The sequence below is a fragment of the Vigna unguiculata genome, chromosome 10, assembly GCF_004118075.2.
Source record: "Vigna unguiculata cultivar IT97K-499-35 chromosome 10, ASM411807v1, whole genome shotgun sequence".
Classification (NCBI taxonomy): Eukaryota; Viridiplantae; Streptophyta; class Magnoliopsida; order Fabales; family Fabaceae; genus Vigna; species Vigna unguiculata.
In genome coordinates, this window is record NC_040288.1 from 14,237,254 (window position 1) to 14,251,040 (window position 13,787).

A 13,787-nucleotide genomic window follows, 5' to 3' on the forward strand; every position below is an offset into this window, starting at 1 on the left:
CTCGGTTATTTAAAGAACCGAGGCCTAAAGTGGCTCAATGGCCTCGGTGAAAGGGGACCCCAAGCCAAAGGGGGCGGCGCTGATGAAATTATTAAATTAGGGTTTTTGGGCAGGGTTATAGGCTTCGGTTCTATTTCAACCGAGGCCTAAAACACCCCAATATTGCCTCGGTCCAAAAGCACCCGAGGCCAAATGTGTTTTCGCTGGTGGCAATTTTAAAATTTTTATTTCTGGGCTACCTAATAGGCTTCGGTTCTTAATGAACCGAGGCCTAAAATTGCTTACGGCACCGGTTGTTTGTAGAACCGAAGCAATATAGGTTGATGAAATTGCAAAATTGTCACTGCCTCCTTATATGCTTCGGTTCCGCTATAACCGAAGCCTATAAGGCGAGGTAAAATATCAAATCTACACTAGTGATATATGAGGCAATTGATGAAAAAGTAGAGCACAATCCTGCACCAAATATGAATGTTCCTAGTTATGAATCTTTATGTGTTGTTCGGTCAATCTCACCTCGAGTGGAATCCATGGAGGACTTGAGGGGTGCTTCCGTTAAAAGCTTAACTAAACGCTTATTGAACAAATTCTTATTATGTAAATACTTTTGTAAAGGGAAAGTTGAAAAGAAGAAAAATCAAGGTTAAAAGATGGTGAATGAATGTAAGGTTACAGTTGTTTGTTATGGTTACTGCAAACCTTGTAATTATGCTACTTTTTTCTCAGTCATGTACAACACCTATTTAAGGAGATGTTATGCTCTGTAAAGGACCGGGAAGATTTGTCCACAAATTTGCACCAGTCTTTCATTAATTTTTGTGCTTTATTTTGTTAAAATACATTCATAATATAATATTTTGAAATGTTAAAATTGCGCGTTTGTTTTAAATATTAGGATAGAGTCCAATTTCAGGATTTCCAAAACTTTTAAGACAGCCTGCTTTTGCTGACTGACAAGGATAAGGCAATTTATTTTTCTCACCCGTGTTTCTTGTATCTCTATGGGTGTTAGAAAGGTCTTAAATACTATGCTTTATTTTTTTGGTCGGTGGAATTTGAAGATATGCTATAAAATACGATTATGGATTATCATGTTCGAAAATAAATTTTAAATTACTTTGGAATATATTTCTGGATTTTAGGTTTATATAATTTGGAATGTGTTTCCGGATTATGTGAATTCAAAATGAATTTTTAGTTTATATAATTTGGAATGTGTTTTCTGATGATGTGAATTCAAAATAAATTTTTAGATTATGTAATCTATAAATAATACTTTTATGAATTTCACAATTTGAAAATATATTTCATATTGTACGATTAAGAATGTATTTATAAATAATTTAATCAAGATTATTTGAAAAGAAATTTTAAAATTTATAATCTAAAACATATTTATGGATTGTGAAATTTGAAAAAATATTTTGAAATGCACATTTTGAAAATACGTTTTGATTGTATAATGTGAAATAGATTTGAATTTGGTACTATTCTTATCAGATCAAGTTGTACTTTGTCAAGTCTTTAAGGTTCCATTGGCGATTGGTCTTCGTAAACTGGAGGTTATTCACTTCTAGCGATCCTTGTCCATGATGCAGGGGTGCTTACAAAAGACATTTTGGTACTTAGCACTAGTGATGTCAGAGAATTTCAGAATATACTAATTGTGTAATGAATGTATTGAATAATGTGATATATATATATATATATATATATATATATATATATACTTATATATATATATATATACTTATTATTTTACGTGTGGATCCCACTAAGACGGCTACTATGGGAATCTTGGTAAAAGCCAGTACCTAATACCTAGGCCTTGGTGGTATGATGTCGGGTATGGGTACTATGAGATTTTTTATAAAAGCCAATACATAGTGCTTGGCCTTGGTGGAATGAGGTTAGGTACGAGTACTATTGGAATCTTGGTAAAAGGCAATACCTAGTACCTCTCCCTAGGGGGATAAGGTCGGATACATGTACTATGAGGTTTTTTGTAAAAGCCAGTACCAGTACATGGCCTTGGTGGGATGAGGTCGGGTACGAATATTATGGGAATCTGGGTAAAAGTCACTACCCTGTGCTTGACCTTGGTAGGATTAGGTCTGGTACGAGTACTATGGGAATCTTGGTAAAAGGTAATACCCAGTACCTATCCTTGGTGGGATAAGGCTGGATATGGGTACTCTAGGATTTTTTCTTAAAGCTAGTACCTATTATTGGGCCTTAGTGGGATAAGACCGGATACGGGTATTATGAGATTCTTGGTAAAAGACAGTATCCAATACTTGGTCTTGGTGGGATAAGTCCGAGATAGATATTATGGAATTCTTGGTAAAAGTCAATACCTAGTGCCTGGTCTTGGTGGAATGAGGTCGGGTACTAGTACTAAGGAAATTTTGGTAAAAGCCAATACCTAGTACCTGTCCTTGGGGGATAAGGCTAGATAGGGGGTACTATAGGCTTTTTAGTAACACCCAATACCTAGTACGTGACGTTGGTGGGATAAGGTCGGGTACGAATGTTGTGGGATTCCTGGTAAAAGTCAGTACCATGTGCCTGGCCTTGGTGGGGTTAGGTCAGGTACAAGTACTATGGGAATCGTGGTAAAAGACAATACCTAATACTTGTCCTTGGTGGGATAAGGCCCGATATGGGTACTATGAGATTTTTTCTAAAAGCCAATACCTATTACTTGGCTTTTATGGGATAAGGCCGAGTTTGAGTACATGGGATTTTTGGTAAAAGCCAATACCTAGTGCCTGGCCTTTGTGGGATGAGGTCGCGTATAGGTTCGATGGGAATCTTGGTAAAAAGCCAGTACCCATTACCTAACTTTGGTGGGATAAAGTTGGGTACAAGTACTATGGGAATCTTGGTAAAAGCTAGTACCCAATACCTGGCCTTAGTGGGATAAAGCCGAGTACGGGTACTATGAGATTTTTGGTAAAAGCAAATATCCTTACTTGGCCTTGGTGAGATAAGGCCGGGTACGGGTACTATGGGATTCTTGGTAAAAGCTAGTACCCAGTGCCTAGCCTTGGTGAGATGAGGTCGAGTACGATGGGAATGTTGGTAAAAGCCAGTATCCAATACCTCGCCTTTGTGTGATAAGGTTGGTTGGGTACAAGTACTATGAGAATTTTGGTAGAAGCTAGTACCCAGTACCTGGTCTTATCCCACCATGCCATATAAGGTTTTTAATGTTAATTGGATTTTAAACCTTGGAATTATTGGTAGATACCAAATTGCCTTTGAAGGAGGGTTGTGCTTTGTTACCTCATTAATGTTGTCTTGATCACCATCTTTGACCTTATAATGTAACAAACTACACTTTGGAATATTTTTTAACTATGCAGACTATTTTCTATATAAAATACAATCATTAGGACATGCATGAATCTTTCGATATTCCATACCCATCGAACAAAGTATCTTCTTTGCCTTATACATTCATCGAGTAGTGTATTCCCTTCAAGAATCATTTCCTTCAATAACTGAAGCAATTATGTGAAGTTTTTCTCTATCCACCCATTCAATGTCATGAAATTGATCAACCTTAATATTGTTGATAATCATGTGAAGTTAGTTGAACTATAGGATATAACAGAATCTCTTCATTGATACATATATTTTCATAATCCGCTTCAATAAAGGAGTCTCTGCATTTGTAGACATCACAGATCATGTCCTTTAATCTATCATCCATTGTCCACTCAATAGATTGATGTGCTTCGGATACACTTGACATGCCTAACAATTCACCTTATCACGTCCATGTTGTATAATACTTCAGAAATTTTCATCGCACAAATATATGTTCTCTAATATTTGAGCAACATTCAATATTCTTCCATTCAAATAATTCATAGTAGGACACCTCATCCTTACTCTATTTTGTACACCCCTCTCTTGTACTCATGACTTATAAGTGGCAAATTAATCCAACTTTGATCCATATTTATGTTTTGTAGATAATGGTCACAATTAGTTTTCTTTGTCGAAGGTCAGACATCTCCAAACTCAATCCCAACACATTTAATAAATATTTCAAATTACAAAGTAAAATAGACAAATAAAAAGTACTAATTAAATTAAATAAACACTATATAAGAATTCATCCTAATTTAAAATACAATTTACATAATACAAACACAGTTTGACACGATTGCCCAAAACCCACCAATGGAAACTCGCAGCATCCCAAAAGATTGAATAGTATGGAAGAAGAACGAAGGGCGATGACGCTAAGCGGCAACGTTTGGTTGTAGCAAGAACAAAGGAAGAATAGAGCACACTACTGCGACGACTTGGAGCGACAATGTTGGCTAGCTGGAGAATGGAGTGCGGTGACGAGGAGCTTTGCGGTGACGAGGAGCAGTGTCGATGGTTGCTGAGATAACGGAGGGGCGCACTGTGGTGATCAGTGGCGGAGCACTATTGGTGCAGGGAGGGGCATGGCCCCCCCAAAGTTTTAAATTTTTTTTATATTATATATATTTTAATTTTTTTATATTATAGATATTAAAAAATATATTATAATTAAATAAAATATTTTATTTCTTTTATAAACATAATAATTAATGTTAATAAATAATAAAATATAAAATTAAACATAATAAAAATAAAGAATAAAAAGATTTATCAAGATATTTATTTATTTATTATGGTTTGAGTTTCTCACAAATTGTTTTCATATTCCATTCTAACCTGTTTTTTCTTGTTTTTGAAGATAAAAAGATCTATTGTTTTTGCTCTTATTTATCCTCTGTCCTTTTCCTTCCATTCTCATGGAAGTAAAGAAGAAGGTAATTCTTTGGTCTCTATTGATAGTGAAATATTAGTTTAATAATTTATTTAATGATCCTCTTTTATATTAATTGTTTATTTCATGAATATAGAAAAAAAAATATTGTACTCTGTGTTTTTTTTATAACCGAATCTTAATTGTGGTTCCATTATATGTCTTGAGTTTCTCACAAATTGTTCTCATATCTCATTCTCAGCTATTTTCTTTTGTTTTTGAAGAGAAAAAGATCTATCATTTTTGCTCTTATTTCTCCTTTGTTCTCTTCCATACTCGAGGGGGAAAAAAAAGAAGGTAATTCTTTGGTCTCAATTGATAGTGAAATATTAGTTTAATAATTTATTTAATGAGTCTGTTTTATATTAATTTTTTTTTTATGAACATAGAAGAAAAAATATTATACTGTGTGTTTTTTTTATAACTGAATTTTAGTTGTAGTTTCATTATATGTCTTGAGTTTCTCACAAATTGTTCTTACCTATCTTCTTTTGTTTCTGAAGAGAAAAAGATCTATTATTTTTGCTCTCATCTTTTAGTGGTTTTCTTCCATTCTTGAATAAATAAAGAAGAAAGTAATTCTCTCTTGTCTCACTTGATAGTAAAATATTTGTTTAATCAGCCTCTTGTATATTAATTTTTTATTTTATGAAAATAGAAAAAAAAAATATTGCACTTTGAGTTTTTTATAACTGGATTTTAGGTGTGATTTGATTATTATTGAATTTTCTTTTGACAATTTTGTAGATATGTGTGATTTTTTTTAATTATTGTTATACTAAATTATATATTTAATTTTATTTTATTAATGACAAGAATTAAATATATAGATTTTTTATGTATTATTTTGGCTTCCAATAATTCTTGTCAAGATCCACCACTATTGGTGATGGCGACCAAGTGAGACGACAATGGGCTGGTGATTTAGTGGAGAGAACTGTGCAACGATGGCGGGAGGGAGAAGAGAACACTCTGCATGCGCGGACAAGTGAAAAGGTTAAAACTTTTTAATCTGGCATGAAATATAACGACGGTTGTTTCACTTAACCGCAGTTAATAGAAATATGACGATGGCCGCTAAAGAATCCGTTGTCGTTTTTGTGATTTTGCCGGTTCATCGATGGTCGGTCATGTAGAAAATTATCGTTATAAAGTTGAATTTAATTATAGTGCTGCCACAGCTGTTTTATTACGCCAGTGACATAAACGTCGTTATTTAACGTTGTGGTATGGATACTTTGCATTAGTGTTTAATTTATTTACAATAATAGGTACTATAGGTTATAATAAATAAATATTTTAGTCATTAAAACTGTTTTTCTTTGTTGGAACTAGTCAAATATATTATACTTTTTTGCAAGAGGTATTACTTTTTTTACACATATTTTGGATTAAGTTCAATACAAAATCTAATTACAAAAAAACTTCATTTTATAACTTTATTATGACCATATATAATTAACACAGAACATAGAGAGATCCAAAGATGAAAGATAGAAGGTAGAATTCCAGTATAGAAGGTTGAAGGTTCATATCATTCATATAAATAAATGAAATTACATCTCATTAATGGTCTTCTTTTTTACATTACATCCGTTAGATAAATGGCAATACTTTATCAAATAACCAATTTAGACAGGTTACACATAAGAAAGAATACAACAACTACTTCAAAAAAAAAAAAATATCTACACTTTTGACAGTTTTATTAACTTAGAAGCAACAAATCTCGTTTACTTTTTTCAATGTATCGTGAACATTGCTTTAATCTTCAACAGCATATCTTTATCTGATTAAAGGCATGAGGAAGTATGCTACGTACAATAGCTGCAAAAACAAACCCAACATCAATACAATATATGTTTCACGCTGTACAAAGAAAAAGACAAGAATATACGGCAAACAATTTGAAAATAACTATAAAATGTGTCCCAGTAATCACGTTCTAACATGTTTTGCTCCTCAAACGATGCAGAATTTTGTCACAGCATGAACTAACTACCTTAGATTACAAACATTATTTAAGAGTATTACCTTCCAAATCAGCATGTAGTAGGATCTAATAGAACCTTTGTCACTCAAATCTACAAATTTGGCCTGGTACCACAGAATTGAAGCAAGAACAGCATGTCCCAGACCCTAAACGTTTTACACCCAAAAAGTTCCAAGCATTATTGTAAAGATTTAAATATATCTATTATGCTAATTAAATAAAAAAACAAAGCATGATATTTAAGAAAGAAAAAAAGAAAGAAAAATAATTCTCAGAGGTGACATTATTCTCTATTCGTGATTACAATATATAAGTCTGAAAAGTGTATTACCGTGACAAGTTTAACCCAAAGGAGAGAAGATGATAGTCCTGCTAGAATGGCAACTCCAAAAGCAGATTCCAAAATGGAAACACAGATCCAAAATACCTAATAATTAAGGAAAATTCGTTAGAAACATCAATAGATTTGTTTTACCAAAAAAGACATCACATGTTTTACTCAAAAAACATACCTTTTTTTGACCTAGACGTGTTGAGAAAGATTGGATGCCAAATGCTTTATCTCCTTCAATATCAGGTATATCCTACATATATAAAGATCCAATAAAATATTTTATACTAGTCACATATTGTACCAAAAGTTTGATGTTTGAAAAATGTATCATTTGAGAAAGAATAAACATTTACCTTGAACAATGCTATACCCAATGAGTATATGCTGGTGAATGCAACAAAGAACATCAGTGGCTTAAGAGAGGTAACAGCTCTCTTCAACACAAAAGTCTGTGCAATATCACAAAAATCATTTCATTAAAAAAATACTCTTCCATCATGTTTTTCTTACTTTAATTAATAATATGTTACAGGATAAACCTTCATGTGATAGAAAAACGAAATGGGAAATATAAGAGCCAAACTGCAAAATATGCAAGTTGCAGCGAGCAGCGGATTTTTCTTCCATCTCAAAAGGGGACCCTGAAAAGTTACGAAATAGTGATAGGTTTATGAGATATGTGATGCCACGAGAAGAAAAATAAAAAAAAAATAAATGCAAGAAGTATATGAGAAAGAACTCACCTTGATTGAATAACCACTCCATATGAGAAAGAATGATAGAAGACCCCAAAATAATGGCCAAGAACCTATCATATAACTAGCCAAGAAACCCTGTAACCAAAATAAAACAATAAGCCCTCATTTACTATAAAGGGAATATAAATTGTTGTAAAAAAGGGATTAATACCATGATTGCAGATCCTACGGTAACAACTACACCAGTTGTAAAGGAAAATGCCCCAGATGGCAATGGAAGAAAAGGTTTGTTTATCTGCAGAAAAAAAATAATAGCTTAGATTGATAAAATACAAGCAATCAATTCTTCCTTCAAAAAGTTTAAAAGTTTCATACCTTGTCAATTTCATAGTCATATAATTGATTCACGCCATTAACATAAAAGTCCATAAACATGAAAGGTAGCAGAGCCTGAAACATTTTTAAAATGTCAAAAAGTATTAATTAACAAAGTTAAAGGATTGCTTTTAATTGAATATTTAATAAAAAACAACATATTTGGAGTCTCACCTGGAATAAACCAATGAAAAATAAAGGAGATGATATATCTGATAGTCTTTCCACTGCTAGGAGTGATGCAGCAATTGTGCTTAATGTCTGTCAAAGTTAAATAAAATTTTAGAAAATGAGTTTAATTATAATTTATTGTCACAGACTTAATATTATAATACATTTTTTCTCACTTAAAAACATCGAACGTGAGAAATTAACATATTTGATGGCGGACCTTAAGGTGACAGGTGCTTGGACCCGTTTTTTTTTTTTTTTTTTACATTTATATAATTTAATTTAATCTTTCAAATTTTAATATATTCTATATATATAGTATTTTCAAAAAAAATTATACAAAGATTTTGTCACTTCCAAAATATTTGTTGAAAGATGGTCACTGATATATAATAATCGTTTAAATTTGTCTTCGGTTACACACTGCATATTAATCTTATCATTATCTGACTTGTTTGCAATCTCTAAGAGAGAATTGTTCAAAGTAATGTTTCATACAAATAAATTTATCTAAATATTAATCATAACATTTAAGGATTACATCTATTAAAGGAATACTAAATTGAACTTACCCGACCAAACATTGTGTAAGGATAGCAAAACCAATATAAGGCAACAAGGAAGCGTTTCACAGAGCCAACAATGTCTTTAGTTTCAGAAGCACTAGATTCCTCAGACCCAAAATATTCTTTAGAGATTGCTTTGGGTACATATATCTTGTTGTTTTCTTCATTCGTTAACCCTCCTTCAACACTTTTGAACTGATTCTTCATAATCGGTTGTTGCAACCTCGTAAGGTTATACTCTATTTGACTTTTCCTTTGGTGCATTGAAGTTTTTGGTGCAAAAGAACCTACAACACAAAAATGTTAATTGCATGCAGTATAAATGACCATGCACAACAAAAGTCAAAATATTTGATGTTCAAAGAAATCATTATTTCTTAAATAGTTGAAACTGTTTTGAACAATTTATTTTTCCCATGGTTCGTCAATTATGGTCGCTGTACATACCCTTAAGTGCTTTGAAAAGTGAAAAAAAGCCACATATAATTATTTTTTATAACTTTTGGAAAAATAAATTCATTTCCCACTTGACATCCAAATGACATTAAAATTTATTCATTGAACAAAATATTTGTGAAACAAAATAAAAATTAACGCAAATTTCCATATGTTAAGTATTTTGTGTATAATAACTTTGATTAACCTTTCACTTCGGAATTGACCACTTAATCTTTCTATTACATATTGCAGATTTTATGATTATAAATTTTTCATTATATGGAAAATAATATGAAAAAGGCTGAATAATGACGACAGTATTTAATAATATTTATATCTCGTGACAACTGCAGCATTTGAAACTAAAAATGTATTAAAAAATTGGACTAGTGCATGCACCTTTTTACTTTTTATTTGATAAAAGAGTAGAAAGTGTATTAAAAAGGTATGAAGAGCAAATTCATGAGGAAACTAAAATTTAATGGTACAAAAACATGAAATAATTTTAAAAAATAATATTTCTATTACTATAATAGATATATCAAATAAAAATATATATTATTTCAAAGTGTTAAGAGGAACAATATATGTGAAACATACTTCCATCATAGGAAAATTTTTTGTTGGAATGTTTGCTTCGCCAGAGATTTCCACCTACAATTACCAACGTTAATCGTATTAGTAACCAAAAACCTTGCAATGATAAAAAAAAAATCAAGTTTTACATAAATTCTTTTTGAAATATAATAAGAAAGTAATTGCTGATATAGGTACCGTTTGCGAGTGAACAGACATTGGGAGAGAACCTAAGAGACATTGAAGCCATGGAAACTGAACCTTAATTATGACAAAAGTACTTTCTGATAAAGAAATAAACAAACACACCGGTACTTAAGAAGACACGGGTAGAGAGATTTATATACTACGCTCAATTTCATTTAATTTATTCATATATTGCATTACTTTTGACCATCCTTTCAAAGACAAACAAATACACCAATAATATAATAATAAATGAATACATAGCCGCCGAGGAATAATTGAATTGATTATTTTTATCATATCTATAGTTGTCAAAATAGAATTTTTAGTTAGTCTAAAATATTTGTTCATATTTATTAAAACAAGCATCACGGTGGCTCTGAGATAGTTTTTGGACGGCTATACTATGAATTTAGAATTTAGGTTGGAAAGGTGATGATTGTTTAATTTCTTCTTAATGTTTTCCCCAGAACTCTAGTGTACATTGGTCAAATATTTTGAAAATTTTCCCACTCAACTAGAACTCTCATACCAAATTAATGTTAAAACTCTAGTGTACATTGGTAAAATATCTTGCATGTTCCACATTTTTAATTAGATTAATTTAATTGAGAAGGTTATCCGTAATAAGCAAATCTGTCCATGTATCTGTGTTTGGTTCTTCGTTCTCTTTTTCTCTTTTTCTCTATTTCTTTTTTTTTTCTTTGTTGCTATGTTTGTTTGATTTTTAAGTATAAACCCTTGTTATTACGAAGGAATGACTCAATTATAGAGTTAGTGAGGAAGTCTCTCATTATTGACATGGAATTTGAAAGCAATAATTGATTAAATATTTTAAAAGTTTTTTGTGTTGAGGGCCTACATCATGCAAATTATGAATCATCACTAACATTATGATTGAAACATCAAATCCCTAACTTCTAAGTTTGTTTTAAGTTTCTTTTTTTTTATCAAGAATAAAAATAAATAAAAAATATATAATACATATTTACAACAAAGCATATGCTAAATTGTTTACAAACAAACAAATCATAAAACAAACTCGAAAGACCTAAACTTGTTTTATGTTATATATAATTATAAATAAAGGATTAAATACATATAAAAAAAATATTTGATATAAATAATTAGTACCTTAATAGTTTATGTAAACATAACTCTTCTCCTTTTGTATCATTTTTTTTCTTCTGATTCTTTCCTATGATATTTTTTACTATCTTCCAATTAACAACTATTTATCATGTACTACAATTTGTTTATGGCACTTTCCATGGTAAGAAGTTGTGTATCACAATGTGGGGTTGAGTTCAGATTCACAACATGTAGCAACTTTTCTATTGTCTTCGTTGATGACAATAAAATATACAGATGTTAGGTATAAAAATAAAATAAGAAATGTATATTGACTTGGTACATTAAGAATTTTACTTTTGTAAATGTGTGAAATTGATTGTAGCAACCCATTTTAACACACCACATAACTTACTTAACATGTATAATTACTTTGGTTTCAAAAATTCAAGTTAAAATCAATCGTCTAACGCTCTTCTCACATTCACCAATGTATCGTCTAATACGTTTATATTTCATTGTATTGTCTAACACGTGCAACTCTCTTTATTGATATTAAGCAAAAAGATAATCAACACTTTATTTGAATCTCGAAAAAAGAAAAATGAGCTTTTAAACAAAACTGAAAATTTGTTTTTACAACTTAAAACTTTATTCTAAAAGAAATAAACATAAGACGGAACTATAAGGAAATAAAACCCTTGGAATAAACTTTTATCACCTATCATTTTGTCTTCAATATTGTGAATCACTACATGAGATATCTTTTACTCCCCTAACATACATGATCATTATAGTCAACAGATACATAAGGATAAGTTAACATAACAAAGAACAAACCACCAATTACTTGATGCAAGAGGTGTTGGATTTTTACAAAAGGCCATATCCAAGAGCATTTTTCAAGTAGCGAATGATCCATAAAGCCTGTTGCATATGTAGTTCACACGGAGAAGAAACAAACTTGTTGAGTTATTGGACAGCAAAACTAATATTAGGCCTAGTATTAGTCAAGTAAAGTAATCGTCCAATCAGCACTAGTGCATATTTGATATTTTACCTCGCCTTATAGGCCTCGGTTATGGCGGAACCGAAGCCTATAAGGAGGCGGTGGCAATTTTGCAATTTTAGCAACCTATATTGCTTCGGTTCTACAAACAACCGGTGTCGTAAGCAGCTTTAGGCCTCGGTTCCTTAAGAACCGAAGCCTATTAGGTAGCCCAGAAACCCTAATTTAAAATTTTCATCAGCGCCGCCCCCTTTGGCCTCAGTTGCTTTTCGACCGAGGCAATATTGGGCAGTTTTAGGCCTCGGTTGAAATAGAACCGAAGCCTATAACCCTGCCCAGAAACCCTAATTTAAAATTTTCATCAGCGCCGCCCCCTTTGGCCTCGGGTGGAATTGAACCGCTGCCAAAAACCGGTTTTCTGCCTCGGTTAAAAATTGAACCGAAGCCTATAACCCTGCCCAGAAACCCTAATTTAAAATTTTCATTAGCGCCGCCCCCTTTGGCCTCGGGTGGAACTGAACCGCTGCCAAAAACCGGTTTTCTGCCTCGGTTAAAAATTGAACCGAGGCCAAAAGGTTCATTAGGGTTCAAAAATCGCGAATCACTTTTTTTCCTCTTGTTCCTCGCGTGCGTGTTTTCTCTCTCAGCCACCACCTCCACTGCTGCTGTTGCACTCCGACCACTCACAACTACTAGACGTTTGGCTCATTCGTGTTCTGGCTTGGCGAAGTGCGATTTGGGGCTCGCGAAGTGAGCATTAGTTCGTTGTGTTACAGGTGCGTGGTAGATTGGGGTTGTGCGTGGATGGAGATCTGTCGTTGATGGTGGCGAGACGTGTAGGTGGCGGCAGCGTGAAGAAACTTGTCATTGCGAAGGAGGTGGTTTCGCGATTTGAAGGAGGAGACGCGATTTAGGGTTTGTGATTTGCTGCAGATGGTTGATTTTTGTTTGCATTTATACAAGTGTGATGTTCACAGTTTTGTGTATGAAGAACATGGAGGTTCCATGGTGGTTGCACGATTCAAAAATTGCTCTTACAATGAAGGAGAAGACTGTATTGGCTACGAATCTTTCGTTCTGAGTTTCAGATCTAGCGGTGGTTGACGGAGTTGTGGTGTAACAATGGTGACTACCTAGGGTTTCTGGTGGAGAAGATGGGCAGAGAAGCACATATGGCCTCGGTTCTCAACAGAACCGAGGCAGAATATGGAGCTTCTGCTTCGGTTGAGACCCGAGGCAAAAAGCTAACCTTTTTGGCCTCGTCCTAATATGCCTCGGTTCTAGAACCGGGGCAAAATGACAAAAATAACCGCTGCCAAAAGTCCTTCCTGCACTAGTGCAGACGCCGAAAGGAAGAAGAATCTGATAGAAGAGCTCCCTCGTCGACATGAAGTTTGATAGAAGGATCAGATGGCGTTGGTGCCAGTTTACATCCAAGCATCCCTACCTTTGAAATGAGGTCCAAACAGTATTTTCTTTTATTGAAACTAAGCTATCAAGAGAACGAGAAACTTCAAGGCCCAAAAAATACTTGATATGGCCAAGATCTTTAATATG

The 13,787-nt window shown here is 32.9% G+C and overlaps 1 protein-coding gene across 1 annotated transcript; it reads right to left on the minus strand.

Annotated features, from left to right (window-relative positions):
* Positions 1–6,360: 6,360 nt before the first annotated feature.
* LOC114167335 (glycinol 4-dimethylallyltransferase-like) lies at positions 6,361–10,270 on the minus strand. Its single transcript, XM_028052395.1, has 13 exons — positions 10,163–10,270; positions 9,989–10,042; positions 8,957–9,237; positions 8,388–8,474; positions 8,214–8,288; positions 8,050–8,133; positions 7,884–7,973; positions 7,680–7,781; positions 7,494–7,589; positions 7,319–7,390; positions 7,138–7,233; positions 6,848–6,952; positions 6,361–6,640 (listed from the first exon to the last, which is right to left on the minus strand). Exons 1-13 carry the CDS (start codon positions 10,212–10,214, stop codon positions 6,599–6,601), a joined length of 1,236 nt encoding a protein of 411 aa, XP_027908196.1. The 5' UTR covers positions 10,215–10,270; the 3' UTR covers positions 6,361–6,598.
* Between the last annotated feature and the right edge of the window lie 3,517 nt (positions 10,271–13,787).